Source organism: Equus przewalskii, chromosome 6 (genome assembly GCF_037783145.1).
Source record: "Equus przewalskii isolate Varuska chromosome 6, EquPr2, whole genome shotgun sequence".
Lineage (NCBI taxonomy): Eukaryota > Metazoa > Chordata > Mammalia > Perissodactyla > Equidae > Equus > Equus przewalskii.
This window is the reverse complement of record NC_091836.1, coordinates 38033018-38050721: the sequence shown is the minus strand read 5'-3', so window position 1 is coordinate 38050721 and position 17704 is coordinate 38033018. Positions and strand designations below refer to the sequence as shown.

General features: G+C 45.0%; 1 protein-coding gene across 6 annotated transcripts in view; it reads right to left on the bottom strand.

The window, feature by feature from the left end:
- FLI1 (Fli-1 proto-oncogene, ETS transcription factor) overlaps positions 1–17704 on the bottom strand; it is a 120642-nt gene that overhangs the window by 11408 nt on the left and 91530 nt on the right. For all 6 annotated transcript variants that reach the window (XM_070623409.1, XM_070623412.1, XM_070623411.1 and 3 more), the window contains one exon: positions 17456–17521. In XM_070623409.1, coding sequence (XP_070479510.1) covers positions 17456–17521 — 66 coding nt within the window. The remainder of the gene's footprint in view (positions 1–17455; positions 17522–17704) is intronic.

Here is a 17704-nt window from a genome sequence, read left to right as displayed (position 1 = left end):
CTCCACTAAATAAAGTCTCTGGACAATTCCAGTCTGAGCGATGAGGAGTAAAGACTGTGCTAGCCCTGTGTGCCCTCTGAGCCTAACGGACAACAGTCCCCCTCTTACAAGGCAGAGGCTAAAAGCTTGTCGCCACAGGGAAGTCAAGGGTGGGATGCCACTCATTTAAGTGGCCTGCATTTTATTTTATAGATTTTTAACAAAGTCATTGTTGAAATGAGGGTTTGTTTTTTTCCTACTAAAAGTCATGCAAGTAAAAACTTAGCAGTGTGGTCAGCTCTAGCTCCAGACACACAAACAGAAATATGTCTATAACCAAAATGGAAAAGCCTGGACTGGGGAGTTAACCCAGCGACTCACATTTCTGCACAAACACCATCCCTCTCTGGGCCTGACGCCTGGCCGTGTCAGGGCTCCTGACCCCTGCTGTCAGTCAGCTTGCAGAGTTCTCCGGTGGGGTGTGCCTGGTCCACAAAGCAGCCTGAGCGTGCACTGAGTGCCCCCCACCCCGAATGTGGTGCCTGCTGTCTGCCCTCTGAGAACTGACTTCTGAAAAGACAAGCTTAAGGAAGCAGCCAGGATATAGTGTTTACAGATGTGACAGTTAGGGACCAGCAGACCAGCTGAGCATCTGATCTGTGTGGTGAGCTCTGTGTGGTGGCAGATGGCTTTATCAGCAGAAAATCACACCCCAGTTCTGCCAAACACACTTTTTACTTCAGAGAAGGCTAACACCTCCTGGCTTTATAAAGTACCAGGATGACCAATCAAAGGGTGATCCCTCTTCACAGGAGTCAATGAAAGGGCTTTGCCTAGAATTTACAGTTTCAGGCAGTCCTGAGATCAACTTTTGCCAAAGCGAAGAGAGACCAGGGCCTTGTTCTAGAGAATCTGGGCACTGCCCAGCATTGTGGATAACTCAGCCTCATGTATATAATGGCCTGAACAGTATCTCCATTATATGATGCTCAGTGTGGCTGAATTTGACACTAAATGGCCTCTTAGATTCCAGGAGAACCTCCTGGGGTAGAGAAATATGAGCGTGGAGATTTTTTTCTGAAAAGTGCCTGTTGGAAGGGGAAAGCTTTTTCTGGACATGACCTTCTCATAGACATCGCAGTGTTAGCTCAGTTTCTGTGTGAAGCTTTTAAACGGGTCCTAGAAATCTGGCCAAATGTCTCAGGAAAGACATTTCTTTCTGCTCTGATGCCTACAGCTTGCTGTCTGAAGGCCTAATGTCCCAGGCAGCAGGCAGCTCTCCACTTTGTCATGACCTCACCCAGAGGCCCAAGATGCCGTGACACCAGCACACAAGAGCCTCTCTCTTCATCCCTTACAACATAAAGCCATGCTCTCAATTACTTGATGGAAAAAGATAAATTTTCCCTGAAACTTCTCGTCGAATTTCTGGTTGCTGCTGAAAAGGCTGGCAGTGCCTCACCCTGTTTATCCTCGGAAAGCCGGCTTCTGAAGGCAGACCTTTCTACTGGAGAATGGAAAAGGCAGCTCGTGCTCAGAGCAAGGCCTCGCTCAGTCAGATCCAGATGTCCTTTCTTGGAAAAGGGAGGATGCCAAAGGAGGAACGCTCTAAGAAAGGGGGCACCCTGAGACACAAACCCTGAACTTCCCAAGAAAGAACCAAGTCCACCCGGAGGAAGTCCCTCCCCCAGACGCTCACAGAGAAGAACTGCATACGGGAGCAACATCCTTTTTGCTGGTGGAGGATTGGGCTAAATGATCCTCTAAAGCCCCTTCTCCCTCTGAGATCCTGGGTTCTAACAGCCTCAGTCTTTGAGGAGGAGCAGGTCCTACTGGCCACCAACCCAGCTCAGGCTGCTTTCCTCTGGGCTCTCCTTCATGCTGCCTCTGATGCTGCACCCTACCCATAAAAGCCTGCTCTGCTTCCTGAACCTTCCCAAACCACAACTCAGGACCAACTTCCTGCCTGCTGCTGTCTCCACTATAACTCCTATTGGCGACCACACTAGATGTCTGACCTACTGGCCTGGCCTCCCACTTCACAGACAGCACAAAGGCAATGAGCGCCTAAGCTGTGAGAGTTAACGCAGGGTGCAGGATGCCCTTGTGGAGGGGTCCTTTCCCTCTGGGAGGCCTGGGCTCACAGCAGTGGTCACGACACAGCATTTAGGATCAGTGAGCCCTGGGTTCAGATCCCAGCTCTGCCATTTACCCTGCTGAGAGATCTTGGTCTACCTTTCTGAACCTCAGGTTCTGCTTCTCTAAAAAGGATTAATAAATGCTTTATAGGGTTGCTCTGAGGATTAGATAAGCATTCGATAAGGGGCAGTTGAAAAATATACACAATATGCAGGTAGTCTATACAATCTTGCTTATACCTCTAAAATGTTTATCTTTGTGAATCGAAGTTAAAAATCTCGTCAAGGAAGAGAAGCCACAAAGGAGGAAGGACAGTTCCATTCCTGTGCTCCCAGGTCAGTGATTCCTAAATGGGAATAAAGTGTGACTCTCTTTTAAAAGAAGAAAAGAGTTACACTGGACCCCTTTGAGAAACACTGGCTTAGAAGACAGTGAGGAGTGTTGGCTCTGGGCTGCCTGCTGGTAGATTAGGCTTAGGTTTTACCCAGCATCCTTCTTGCTCCCTCGACTGTCTGCTCCCCTGATTCCCTGCCCAGCTGGCCGTGAAGCTGAGAGCTGGGTCCTCACCTCATTTCAACCCGTTCTATAGGGGCAGCCCAGCCTTCGCCTCAGTGGCATCTTAAGTTCCAAAGAGCAACAGAAGATCTTGGCTTCCATCGAGACCTCAGGAGGAGGGAAACATCCAGGGAAGGCTTTCCTCAAACTTGGAACGCACAGAAAAAAAAACATCCTGGATCAGATTTCCTCTGCTGAAGGATCTGGTCCTGGAATCCAAACAGCCCCTCAGCGTCAGAACTGGCCCCGCTGTGTGGAGTATAATGGAGGCACTGTTTAAGATATTATATGCGCAAAAGGAAAAAAGACACGCGAGCAAAATGCTTGAAGAAATGGATGGTTTTTAAATACGAAAAGTTTGGAGAGGCAAACGGCACATTCGCCAGGCACAGCCCCGCCAGTCACGCGAGGCTCCCCGCTGGCCCCGGACCCTGCCTTCAGTCTCTTTCTCCCACGGGCTCTGTGTTTAAATGACACAGAAGTCTAAATGACCTCTTTATTTTGATAAAGCCTCAAAGTGGGATTTTTGGGCCAGTCTTATGTGGAAAAGCAATTCATACTGACTAGATTAGTTGGGTGTTTGCCAAAACCCCCCCTCCACATCGGGCCGTGTGGATGCAAGTAAATTGCATACTTCTCTGGTCAAATCTGCCTCAGGTTTAAGAGGATTCCAGGTAGGAAAAAGGAAACATAGCAGTTCACTTAGGTAACCAGGCTTGAGGAGCAAGGAGAGGTGGTCTGCGTTTAGCCCCCTGCTCTGGCTCTGCCGAGCGCGGGGACATGACCTCTTCACCGCGTTTTCACAGTGACGCTGCTCTGGCTGTTTGGCAATAGCTAAATACAATCCGCGTCTGCCCGACAAGTCCACTTTTGCATTTCTTTCCCCAGAGTTCTGCAGGTCAAGGCTCACCGGTGCGGGTCGCATATTCAGCTTTCTAGTGTAACTCCTTGTGAACTTACCTTTCTTGCTTGGTGATAACTTTTTGAAAGAAAGGGACTATGTCTTAATCACCTTTGTTTCCTTCTCACGCCCCAAGGCTCTTCTGCTCGCCCAGCGCTAGCTTATTGGACTTAATTGATATTTCGTGTCCTACCACACATTAATTCATTCAACAAAATTTTATTGAATGTCTACTATTGTGCCAGAGACTGCACTATGTGCTGAGAATACAAGGATGGCAAGACAAACATCTCTGCTCTGTGGAGCTTACACTCAAAGCAAATAGTAAACGACCTTGTATATTAGAAGGTGTTAGTGCTGAGGGAAAAAAGAGAACAGGGGAAGGGGAGCAGGCAGTACCGGGCTGGAGAGAGCCTCACCGACACTGTCCAATTTGAGCAAAGACTCGACCGTCTAATGATATGCACAGAGAGCTCTCCATAGCTCCACGGTTTGCTCATGGAAAGTGACTGGATTGCCCTGCGTTGCTCTCAAAGACCTTCTAGAAAGTCAGTTCCCTGTTATTAGTCCTTTATCCAGTAAGAATTACATTATGCTGGGAGACAACAACATAGCTTTTAGTTTTGTAGCTAAAAAATTTGTCAGGATCTTTTTGATGTTTGGGTCAGGGATAGTAAAAGAGTCTAGTCTATTAAAGAGCTCACCAATTTTTGCATATTTATAATCAGGGTAATTGCCAAATCTGTGGTCTTAGACTCACACTGATTTAGGATTGTCATTCAAATCAAGAAACGTAAAATCCCAACACTTCTGTGATTTGCCTTTTGACCTGCAGCTGAAGTGGTTTGCAGGAAAGGGCAATTCTCTAGGGTCCATGTGGGAGAAGTGGACAGGTGAGTTCCTCCTGAAGCAACACTCCATCTTTGTGGACAGGTAGGCGAGCATGAAATGCTTCCACCCCTGAGTCCTGTATCCACACATCAAAAGCACAGTAGTTAAAGGAAAAGAACCATCAATTCTCGGTAGATGGAATGTGGTCTCACTTATATAACAGAATCAGAGGCTTCTTTTCAGACTGGAAGGGACCTCAGACATTATCTAAACCAGACATGCAAATTAGCACAGGCCTGGAGGCCCAAAGCCTGAGAGAAAGCATATGTGGCCATATGAGAATTTTAATAGAAATTGAAAGTATGACTCACAGCACAAAAACTGCCTTTCTCTAAACTCCTCTAGGATATTGGGCAGGACTGATAATTATTTTACAGGCAGTCCAAAGACATTTTAAGCTCAAAGATTTTTCAAAATTATACCAAGAACGATTTTCCTCTCTTTGGAAGAGTGGTACCTAAATCTTATCAAGCATAAGGTTGTTTGTGGTGTTGGTAAGGGCTCTTAAAGATTTTCATGGGCAGGAATTCCATAATTTCTCTTTAATCCATTCCAAACAGGGAAATAGCTCATTGCAATGGAAGAACTCCGGGTTGGGGTCTCAGAACTCCTTAGTTTGCCTCCCACCTCTGCCAGTTATGAGCAGCGCAAACTCAGCCAAGTGATTTAATCTCTCTGAATCCCAGTTAACCTATCTGTAAAAGGTAGATATTTGGGGAAAAAATGATTATTTTAAAATTTAAGAGTATGGAAAAGCAAATGGCCGATTTAATTCTCGCAGGGTTTTGTTGAGAATAAATGAGATCTCACAGGTGAAAATGCTTTATATATTCCAAAGTGTCCTATAGAATTACAGCTGCTATTCTTTTCCAGAGGTTAATTCATTAGCGATAAGAAGTTAATCTTTCTTGTGTCAACCAAAGCTAATTTCTTCTGGTTCTTTCTTTAGTGGAGCAGAAGGATTGAGTAAATATTTAATTAAATCGACAAACACTAGATTTTCCTTCCCCAGTGAATCCATCAACTGTCAATGGTATTTACTGAACATCTACAGGGCTGGAAAAAAGGATACAGGACAAAACTCACAATTCGAGAAGACAAGGTAATCTGTAATTAGGTCCACAGATAGTTTGTGAGTGTGGTAGGGCTCTGAGAAGAGATCGCAGTCTTTGGGAGTAAGGAAAAAATATCTTAAAGAGGCTAGACTTGAATTGGGCTTTGAAGGGTGTGTTGGATTTTGATAAAGTAACAACCCTACTTAATTTACCACTTTCTCTTTAGAATATGCCTCACACAAGAATTTGAACTTCCGCAGAGAGGGAGGCATGGTAAACTTTTTATTGATCCTCACATGTGGGAGCTTACTTATCCCTGAGACTAGAGAGGAAAACCCCACCCAGGTCCTGGTTAGTGTTTCTAGCCATAGGACTTCTTCCTCAAAGACTTTATCTTCTCTGAAAAGGATGTTTCATGAGAAATATGTTCTTTATTATCTTAGATAGGGACTTCTCTGAAGAGAGTAAATTGTTACATCCACAAAAAGAACTTGGGAAAGGTTTTTATATTAAAATAACCAACAGTGCTATCTGCTATCTATGCCTTAACTTTTCTCTGGAAATGCCCCTAACCCTACACTTCTGTCTGGCAGGAGAGAAGTTTCTCTCTCTTTCTCCAGATAGAGAGATAGACCGATAGATAGATACATAGAAAAAATTTGGCTTATGAACATGAGACTGAACAAGCTTCTTTTAAATATTTTCCAGCAACTGCTGCCCCCCAAACAACCTCCTTGCAGAATTTCTAAATCAGTTTGTTTGGCAAAACAAACACATTTGGAATATTCTGCATGGAGATGTCTACCAGTGGGCCATCTGGATCTCTTGTGGAGCTGGCTTTTTCTTTCCAAAGTACATTGGGACCACACTCCTCAAAACAGCCAATAGGGGTCACTTCTAGTTTCTATTACAAACCAAGACCACATGGTAATGGCAATGGAGTTACATCAACCGAGGCCAATTTCACTTTGAGTCTTCACTTTGCTATCTGAAATGGGATGAAACGTCTAAGTCAAAGTGAAACTTAGTAGAGATGGGAGGCCTAAAATAGTAATAGTCAAGAGTCTGGAGATGAATTGGAAATTTGAAACCTGCATGGCCTGCTTAGTAAATATGAAATTCCACTGAGAAATTGGTGTAACTGTGTTGGAGCTCCATCCCACTGAGCATGCTTGGTCATGGGAGGCCCCTCCCTGGCAGTGGTGGGAGGAGTAGTTGTCTGGCTGAGTCTGGAAGGGTGCTCCAGGGGTCAAGTTGGCCCCAACTACCTTTCCCACAGCCTTGCGCCGCTTCCCCTTCCACCTCTGAGGTTTACTTAAAGCCATTTTCCCTTATTAAAATGCAGCAGGGTTCATGCATTCATTGTCACCATCATTAATACCGCAGAGCAAGTTGGTGCCTATCAGGTTCTTGAGTTCTCCAGGGAGCAGCAAAGAACAGCTTTGATAAAAATAAAGACAAAAGACATGCCCTAGGAGGGCAGAAAGGCCAACGTGGGGACTTTTAAGCATCCAGGAACAGGACCAGGGGTTGGGGTGTCTTCTGGCACAGGGATAAAAAAAGGCCAATACTGTGGTAGCAGAAAGGATGCTGATGCAGGGCACTGAAGGCATATTTCTCCTGTTAGGTATTCAAATAAAACCCTGGCTCTCAATGGTGGGGTGGTGTGGGGGAGAAGATTTCAGAAGCTATGGAAGGCACTTATTCTAAGAACACAGATGCTCAGTTCCAGCTTCCTCCCTGGCTACTTTGCCTACCAAGGGCACATAGGAATTGACAAGGGTGTGTGGGGTGGGGTGGCTGGAGCATCCTGGCCTGTGTCTTTAAAACGGTCCCAGGCGATTCTGATATCTTTGTTTCTCCTCCTATGAACTATGGATCAATGAAGGAATTTTATCGAGGCGAGGGACTGCTTACCTGTTGTAATTTGAGAGAGATTTCACAACTAGATTTATTGGACTAATACCCACCCGCCCTTGTTTTTTGACTTAAGCTTATTGCATTCCTTATTGATAGAAAGAGTGTTCTCGATCTCATTTCCTTTTCTAAATCTCTTCTTTTTTTCCTTTATTCTTTTAAGTATAATATTAAATACAAAAGGAGATGCAATGTTATGCAAATTATAAAGCACAACAATGAAAAGAACATCTGTGAAACCATCTAACAGGCTTCTTGAAATGCAAGAACTGAGAGTCAGATTCCTGATTTTTTGGAGCAGCAGAGGAATCAATTAATCTAATCATATCATCTTCACAACTAGATGACATCAGCTTCCTGGAAGAAATGGGCCTTTCCACGAGGTGGTGGATGGAAGAGGAAGAGGTGATCGTGGGGCCTTGTCACTGCCTGGGTGGGCAGGGGGCTGCGGTAACAGACTCTGCTCTGATTTGGACTAGCTTTGTGATTTGGGCTTAACCTCTCTGAGCCCATTTTCTCATATGTGAAATGGGAATAATAGCAGTATCAACTAAATATGGTTATTAGGAAGTGTAAATGTGACGTGAACTGAGAAGTTCTGGGCACACAGGTAGCCCTCAGTAAATGCCAGCTGTTATCATTCTGGGGGAGGGCGATAAGCAAGCCAAGGAAAGGAAGGTCTCAGTGAGCAGAAACAAAATCTCCCCTGCAATATTACTTTTGCTTGGCTTGGTCCATCCTCGGCCTCTTTTCGCATTGGCACACACAGCAAGGCACCCAGACATGAACAGCCTCCAAAGAGAGTTTAAGCTGATAGAAAATGGGCCAAAAGGGTGAAGTTGGAATCATCTTGTGATTGAAATCTGCTCTTTGTAAGCTCTTCCCTCTATTCAAGGATGGGACAGCTTCAGAGGAATCACCTTGGGGTCAAATGAAGGGGACACTGAAGACAAGGTAGAGAGGAGAGGCAAGTGCCACACAATGTCTGCTGGGGATGAAGCCAAATGTCACTCTTGTATTTAGAAACATCACGAAGAGTTAGTTCTACAGTGAACTCCTGGGGAGTAGTTTAAGGCATTTTGCCTATAACTTTCATCCATCCATCCAATGGCCTTGACTAAAACACAGTGCCCACCTCCAAGAAGCTTCACGTCTTGCAAGATAAAAGACTGCTAGGAGAGCCTCTGTTGAATGTTGCGTTCAACAGACAGACAGTGGGTACAGGCAAAGCGCTGTGGGGAACGGGTGGGCAAGACAGACTGAGGAGGTGTCATCTGACCTGGGCCTTAAAGGGCGAGTGCACCTCCTAGGAGATGAATTGGGGCCGGGGGGTGAGACTGGGTGGGTGGTGGTGGTGAGATGAGAGGAAGGGTATGCCAGGTCAAGGGAGAACGGGAAACATTCAAAATTCTGTCTGAAAATAGACTAGACAGGAATTGGTTCACATTTGAAGGACAAATTTTTTGGGGAGAAACTCAATCAGCAAAACTGTCTTCTTGGGCAAAGCTGTCACACTTCTGAACCCTGAAGTGATCTAGACTGTTCTGGGACTTGTGCTTCTGGAGACGCGCAGAGCTGAACCTGGACGGCCTTCAAATATGCACACGCTGGAAAGGTTGGTTTTTGCCTCACAAGCCCTCATGCTGTGGTAGCAAAGTCAACTGGTCTGAGTGACCAGAGGAGACAGGACAGAGAAGTGCCCGCTGAGAAGTCTAGGGGCTCACCCCAGATGTGCCGTCTGCTTGGCACAACCCCAGGGGCTCGCGGCTCACAGGCGTGTGCCCCTGTGTTCTCTCCTGCAGTGAGATGCACGGTGGTGTATTTCTTTACCGTAATCAATTAATCTATCAAACACAGAAACTGAGGAGAACGATCATTGGAAGATAGCTTTGTATATATTTCCCACAAAATCCTCAAAGGAAAAAAACAGACACAATTCCAATTATTCTCAAGACACATGAGCTTCTAGAAATAAGGGAATGCATGCCTTAACTGGAACTAAAGAAAAAAAGAAATGCACCCCCAAAATTCCTCTACACCTGCCTCTAGTAAGGCAATAGTATGATACGGAAAGTCGTTTGCCTTGTTTTCCCGGAACAAATTTACACTTGTCTTAGGAAGCAGGCTAAGTGTTTCCAATGATTTAGAGAAAGCGGGTCCTAGGCACTGTGCAACCCACATATGTGCGATAACAGCGCACACCCACACCCAGGGAAAAAGTCACAGTTCTTTCACTTAGAGGAAGGAAGGATAATGGTTACTTAGAAAGTGTCCCAGACAAGCTGTCAAACTGAATTCAGAGAGCTGGAGTCTGACTCCGGGACAGGGCTGGCTGGCGAAATTCCCTCGGGATTGGGGTTTCCTGCCTGCTACAGCTTAGAGACAACGAGTCTTTGTTTCCAGCTCCCTCTCTCTTTTTCTCTCTCTTCTCTCTCTCTCTCAATCTCTCTCTGGTGAAAAACACACACACACACATACACAAAAAGACATGCAGCTCTCCAAAGAGGGTCAGATCGAAAGTAGACAAAACATTAACTCTGGAATTTCAAAGGAAAACAATTTAAAAAAATAAAACGGAGAGAGAAAGCTACTGTCTATTCTATAATCATAAATCTTGCCTTTGGACCACAGAAACAGCACACACTCACACACACACGCATTCAGCAATCATCCTGCTTTTGCTAAAAATGGATTAGGGGTATTTCATCATAAAGGAAAAACATATAATGACAAAGTTCTTAACAGGCCCTCCTGTGAGGCCTCAATACCCTCAAATTTTAAGTGCACGTTAGTTAACATAGACAGAGCCTGTGGAGCCACATAACCTGCTACATAAGAGATGTTATTTACTCCCTAAAAATAACAGGAGATTACCTCACAGTATTACAGGCCTTTTCCTACAGGCACACATGTTCCAGACCAATCCCCCATATGTTACCCTCTCCAGGGCGACATGCACACAGCCCGTGCCCACGCTGCACACTGTGCTCACCCTCCGCTCCCACACACACCACACTCAGGAGGCTGCCCACAGCCCACCCTCCCCCACATGCCAGACCCCAAAACACATCAGCCGCCGTCACTGCACCATACACACAGCGCACAGGGTTTAGCAATAAGTATTCTGCCCTCATCTATGTTTTCTCTCATCAAAAGAAAACTTCTTGAGGCATCTTTTAAATTATGGAAAATTTCAAAGACGCAGAAAAGCAGAGAGAACAGTCCACTGAACCCCAGAGGGCCCTTCATCCTGCTTTAACAAGCACGAACACACGGCCAATCTTATTTCAGCTCTGCTCCTGCCCACATCCCCTCCCCAGCCCCGACTAATTTGAAGCAAATCCCCGGCTCTTGGCTCCTCTGTCTCACAGTAAGACGTCCAACTGTACTCAGTCTTTCAGTTTTGACTAAGCCTCTGAGAGTCCCACCCAAGGCTCCCTTCCTCAGGCTCATGCCACATACTGAAGCCTTGGTGCGTACACAGGGCACACTCATACACACCCCAGGAACTCACCTGCGCCCCTTCCCCAAAACCCAGCCTGAACACGTGTGGCCCCTCACCACAGCCCCTACACATATAGGACAGACCTAGGCACAGTGATTGGTGTCATTGGTGTCTATCATCTTCCCTTTGTTTCACTATCTACTTCTAGTGCTACCATGCTGTATGTTCTAGAGACCTTCCATCTTTGACTATGACCTCTAAAATTAAATCATAAAGGACACCCCACAGAGGATGTAAATGCAGGGGGAAATGGCAAGATTTGGTGATAGATTCCCCATTTAATTTTTTACTGACCCATCATCTGTATCTCTCTTTGACTGTCGGCCCCTTGAGGGTAGGTGCTGGTTGGGCACCCTATTTCCAGGGTTCAGCCTGGTGTCCTGTACACAGTAGGTTCTTAATAAATGAAGACATGAATGAATGGGGTGGAGGAGGGCATGGATCACAGAGTTTACATCTAGTCTTGACTAAGGTACTGAGTGACTTCAAGTTCTGTCCCTTGCTGTTTACTCCCTGTGTGATCTTGGCTGGACCCACACCTTCTCTGGCTTCACATCTCTTCTGTCCCGTGAAGGGTTTGGAGTGGATATTCAACTTTAGCTTTTAATAATTTTTCATCTCTTCATTACTTTCAGAGAACTTCTTGTATGTAGCATGCATTTTTCTATTTGATTATGTGCAGTTTCACATTATTCCTTAATAGTTCCATATGTGTATTTCCCTACTAAGGTTTTAAGCAACTTGGCGGTCTCATCTAGGGTATTATCATGCCATATGATATGGTACGGATTCCCTCACAACCCTTGGCATAGTGTTAGCATATAACAGACCTTCAAAAATATTCTCATTGTTTTTCAATAATAATAGTAATTACTGCTATAATTCGTGGAACTATCTTGTATCAAGCACTTATTGCTGTGTAGACCCTGTGAATACTATATCATCCCTGAAGGGGCACTGAAATTATCCTCATTTTATACATGGGGAGACTGAGGCAGAAAAAAGTAAGTGACTTTTCCAAGGTCAGATAGTCTGTTTGTGCCCAGAGCCTGAGTTTCAATCTCTATGCTATACTGCTGAAATAGGACATCAAGACCCACCTCGGGTAAATGGAGAGTATTAACTAAAGAACGTTTAGGATGTCAGATGCTTAAATATGTTGAGATAAGGATGTGAGAAGCAGCCTGGAGGGAGGAAAGAACACCAGCGACCTAGATTTGAGTCTTCCTCTGCCCCCAAACCTGGGTGACTTCCAATGAACCCTGAACTCTCTCTGTGCCTTGTTTTCATTACATACAGAATGGGGTTAATAACAATACCAGTCCTGCCTCTCACGGTGATGGGGTGAGGTGCAAATGAGATAATGGATGTGCAAATGCTTGGCAAACAATAAAGGGCTGCAGAAAAGGAGTTGTCGCCCTGTGCACAGGCCCCCCACCATCTGGAAATCTTGAGAGAAGCAGGGCTCTCGTTAGCAGGATCTTCTGCGCCAGTTGGGCATTTCACTAAAAGGACGTGGAAAGGGACTTTCCCCTGCTCTTTTTGCCATACTTAATGTGTAAGCAGACAGACGTTTTATCCATCAGCCAAGGCAACTGCTGGAGATGGCTATTCTGTGGGCAAGCAATCTCCCGGCAGTGGAGAAGCGGTTTTGCATTCAGCAGCGGGTCCTGAAAGTCTTCCCAGGCTGGGGCTAGAAGCTCAGTGCTCCACCGGCCACGGTGGGTTTATGAGATCCAGGAGTTAATAAACAAGGCTCAATGTCCTCTGGCTTTGGAGAGTCAGAGGTATTTAAGCAGACCCAACATGAGGAGCTAAGGAAATGAGGGTTTAGGCATGCAAAGCAGCTCTGGAAGAGAGATCTGCTGATTCTTGCATGCTGATCTTCCAGCTGAGTACACTGGGAGGGCCCCAGGGCAGGGTTTATCGCCAAACAAGGTGGAGCCCTGACCTGCGCTGGTGCACACGCCCTGGCACCTCAGCATGGAGGGCAGAGAGAACGGGGTTTGGAGAGTCAGCGGTCCTGCTCCAGGGCTCGTATGCGCTTGGAAAGGCCACTTAACTTCCAGAAGCCCAGTGTCCTCCCTATAAATCAAGTTACCAATACCGTATCTACTTGTCAGATACATATAATAAGCACATATGAGAAAGGAGTTTCTGAGATGTGAAGTGATATACTGATGTAAAGTTGTTAAAATCATTAATAATTACAACGTCATCAATGACAAGGATGAAAAAAACCTAATCATGATCATGTGGTCCCTTCACTCAACCTACATCTTCCTTAAAGTACCAACAGGCCTTACTCCTCCTTTTCTAAGTTGATTTGGGATCTGGAAAGGTCAAGATCAACCATCCAGTGCATCTCCAAGAAAGCCTGGGGTGGCTCTGAGATGGGGCTCATTTTCCTCTTTCCGGTTTGCGCCTGCACTGTAAAACAGGGCTTCCCAGTCTTGGCTGCAGGTTATGAGTAACCTGGAGAGCTTCAAAAAAATTTCCAGGGGCCAACCCGGTGGCCGAGTGGTTAAGCTTACGAGCTGCACTTCAGGGGCCCAGGGTTTTGCTGGTTTGGATCCTGGACGCTGACATGGCACCACTCATCAGGTCATGCTGAGCGGGCGTCCCACATAGCACAACCAGAAGGACCCACAACTAGAATATATAGTTATGTACTGGGGGGCTTTGGGGAGAAGAAGAAGAAGAAGGAAAAAAGATTGGCAACAGATGTTAGCTCAGGTGCCAATCTTTAAAAAAATAAATAAAATAAATTTCCAATGCCCATGTGTTACTCCTAGAGATTCTGAATTAATTGGTCAAGTTTGGGGCCTGAGCCCCGTATTTTAAAATATTTTTTATTTAAATTTTTGTGTGTTTTTTATTGTGGTAAACAGCAATAACAGAATTTACTATTTCGACCATTTTTTAGTGTATATTTCAGTGGCATTGAGTACATTTACATTGCGAAACTGCCACTATCAGAACTTTTTCATCCTTCCAAACTGAAACTCCGTATCCATTAAACAGCTCCCCATTCCGCCCTTGTCACAGCCCCTGGAACCACTGTGCTACCTTCTGTCTCGTGAATCAGCCTCCTCAAGGTACCTCGTATGAGTGGAGTGATACAGTTTTTGTCCTAGGGCATCAGTGTCTTTACAAAGCTCTCCAGGTGATTCTCGGCAGTTAGGGCTGGGGGCAGTGCCCAGCAGGGCTTGTATATGAATTCATCTTTGGAAAAGAGAGTAGTGCAGGGACGGAAATGGAGATAATAGTCAGAAAATTGCAGGACAGAGAAAAATAACGGAAAAAAATTCAAATCTCTGCCCAACTACATTTCAGCCAGGTTATTGTTTTCATGCCAAGTCAGCTAGAAGTGAAAGGCTGTGTTTGTCAGGGAGACCATCTAAAGGAACGGATTTGGAATCCTACAACCTGGGTTTGAGTCCTTGCTCTGCTGTTGAATAGCTGTGTGCCCTTCAGAGAGCCACTTGATATTGCTGAACCTCACTTTCTCTCTCTGCAAAATGGACATAATCATATCTTCCTCACAGGAAGGCTGCCTGGCTCAAAAGCACAGGCAAAGGAGGTGAACGTGTCTGAGGTATCACAGAATCCTACACACGACAGTTGCGCTGCTACTGCAAATAGGTAATAATACCTTCCATCCTAATTTGTTTTTTTAAGTGCATTAGCCTTGATACCTAAAGGTAGAGACAGCACAACGGTTCTAGCTAGGTCCAATCCATGACCATAGGTTATTTAAGTCAAAGGGGCTTAAAGACTTATAAATTACTTTTTAAAATCTAGCCTCACTTCCTGGGTACAAATAACCCTTAGAGAGTGCCATCATTTTCAAGAGACATGCTGGAAGGGTGATCGTGCCATTTTAAAGTAAAAAAAGGCATTCCTATTTGGCAAGTGCCTTGAAGAAGCATTAACAGCCATGTCTCCTCACCTTATTTCCTTTGTGCTTCCTGCCAGCACCTGCCCTTTGTGAAGCACAGACACACACACACAGCTCTGGTGCTCTTGATGAACTCTGGGTTTGTTTGTGGCTGTGTGTGTCTTATTCAAACAAGATGGAGCCAAGGTTGCATGATGTCTTCTTTTTATTTTTCCATTTAACATTTTAAGAAATAAAAATAGCTATCAGAGAAAAGCAGGAGAGAGGTGGGGGGAGGCTGAAAGGAGGGAGGGAAGCTTGGTGAGCTTTGTCTTGCTAATGTACTTTGTTTTGTGGATGATGGGCCGTTCAGACAGATTCAGACCACCTCACAAGGCGGGAGGCGACAGAGCAGCAAGACAGCTCAAGTGGAAAGCTTGCCTGGGACAAAAGGTGCACCTGCAAAGCACAGACTTAATCATCTCTAGAGGCCAGGGCCGATGTTGGGAGATAAATGCCCAGCACCACCTGAATGAAGTCCTGGCAGCATGTGCTTGCCTGGATACTAAAGTTAATTCATCTCAGAAGAGGGGTTGCTACACAGCCAGAGCGAGCTGCCCTTGCAATAGCCTGAATGAGCCCAGCAGCATTACTAAATGCGCTCACCTCACACAAAAGGAACAGGGGAAGGAGATGCAGTACTGCAGGTGGAGGAAAGGCTGAAAGCTAGCCCCGGAAGGAGCAACGAGTTGGTTATCAATGCAGTTCAACTCAGATGAATTAGCTTCTAAACTGAAATCTATATTTTAAGCCCGATATCAGAAATTCTCTCATTGGCTCTGCCCCAGAGCATCATTGGTTAATTCTGATATTGTCAGCAGGGCTTAGCCTGTAGAACTGGAGGAACATTCAAGGATTGCCTGTCTTCCTTCTTTCCTTCTCTCCTTCCTTCTTCTGTCCCTCCCTCTCTCCCTTCCTTTCTTCCTGTCTCCTTCCTTCCCTTCTTCCCTCTCTCCGTCTAGTCCTTCTCTCTTTCTTTTCCTTCCTTCCAAGAACTGGATCTCTATCTGCAATGAAATGAAGTTCAAAAAGTGAAACAGATCAAAACACAGTGGTTCTGAATGAAAGCAGAGCCCTCACCCTGTGGCTCCCAGGACAGCTCCTTAGAAGTCAAGAGCTGGAGTCTGGCTTTGACTTACACTGATTTAGTTCAGCCCCTTCATTTGGCAGAAAACTGAGGTTCAGGGGATGAATTGATTTCCCCAAAGTAAGCCAAAAGAGCCCTGACCTCCAATCTAATGTGTTTGTCACTATAATACATTTTCTTTCTTATAACATTTGCAACACGATGTTAAGTACGTAGGTCATCAAGTCAAATGTGGCTGGACAATAGAATGAGTCAATAGAACTTCAGTTTTCATGGCAAAATCCAATAAATCTGATTTGGAAAGGCAAATAGTAGCATAAATAGGCCCGGCCAGGGTGGGGCAGAGGAGAAGGAAGCAAAGGAGAAACACAAAAGTTGGAAAGCAGATTCATCAGGTTGTATATTTCCTCTACTACGTTTTCTGGTTATAAATTGCTAACAGGAAACACAAAGTTCTAGGTGATTCAAGGTGTGACCTTGGCCAAGGCAACCAGGCTCTTTGGGGCTCTGTTTCCTTCATAACTCATGAGGATTTTGAACCAAATGGTCTCTATGGCTCTTCCCTTAGAGGAGCCTTGTATTTCTCAGAAATATTATGCTGTGCTACGTTGCATGCAGCCAACAGTGAACACTTCTGCCTTCTTTCTATGTTATGGCAGGGGTGCGTTACAGAAAAAGTTGAGAAGCAGAGAGAACCAAGGAAGAGAAAATGCCTGACATACTCTTATTCATTCTTCAAGCCCCCAAACAAAAGTCCCCTCCTCAATGGATTGTGCTTTTGACTTGTGCAGATTTTTCTCACTTACTGTGTTTCCTAATAACTATTTGTTCACATTTTCTTCCCCTAAACCAGGTACTATGAATTACTCCCTTGTTTAAATGCCCAGACTCTAACATAGTATCTGGAGTAACAAACCCTCACAGTGTTGTTTCATAAATAAAGAGGCTGAAAATGCTATTGTAATGTTTGCTAAACTCCTCACTGGCAAAAATCATTTGCGGAGACTGTTTTTTTTCTCTCTCTCAACCAAACCAAACCTCCCAGACAAAATCCCCAAATCACCACTTTAAAAATGAATTGGCATTGCTAAAATTTTTTGTAGAAACAAAACCCTTAAAATGAGGTATTGGAAGAATCTTTGAAATCTTCATTTCATTATCTTCAACAGAGAAAATCCCAAGTTTCAGCTTTGAAAGTGAGCAGTATTCATTTCATTCTAATTTCAACACATCTCCTTTCATGGAGTAACACCTCAAGTCATATCTTTATATCATTACAAGATATTTTAAAACCTTGTTGTATTTTTGCAAACAGTGGCACAAGGAGGTTAAGCTTTGGCTTCTCATCTCATATGCCAGAAAAAGCTGAGTGGAGCAAGAGAGTCAGTGCATAGACCTCAGGTTCCCTACACCAATCTTAACAGCATGGAACAGTGCCATGCCTGGTACTGTAGAGAATTCCAAGTGCGTGAGAGAACAGACTCACCTTCTTTGACACTCAGTCTTGAGGACTGGTCTGTGTGGGAGGTTGTGTTATAGGCCAACAGTGAACCTGAAAGGCAAAACAAAAGCAGGTTAGAACCAAGACACGCTTCTGAGATCTACAAGAGTAGGAGATGGAATGAGAAGGGAGCGGGGAGAAGAAGAGATGGGGCGGGGTAAGAGGGACACATGACTCGTTGAGAGAAAGAAAAGTTACCGTAATCCACCATGGGAGCCAATCACGGAGGACTGT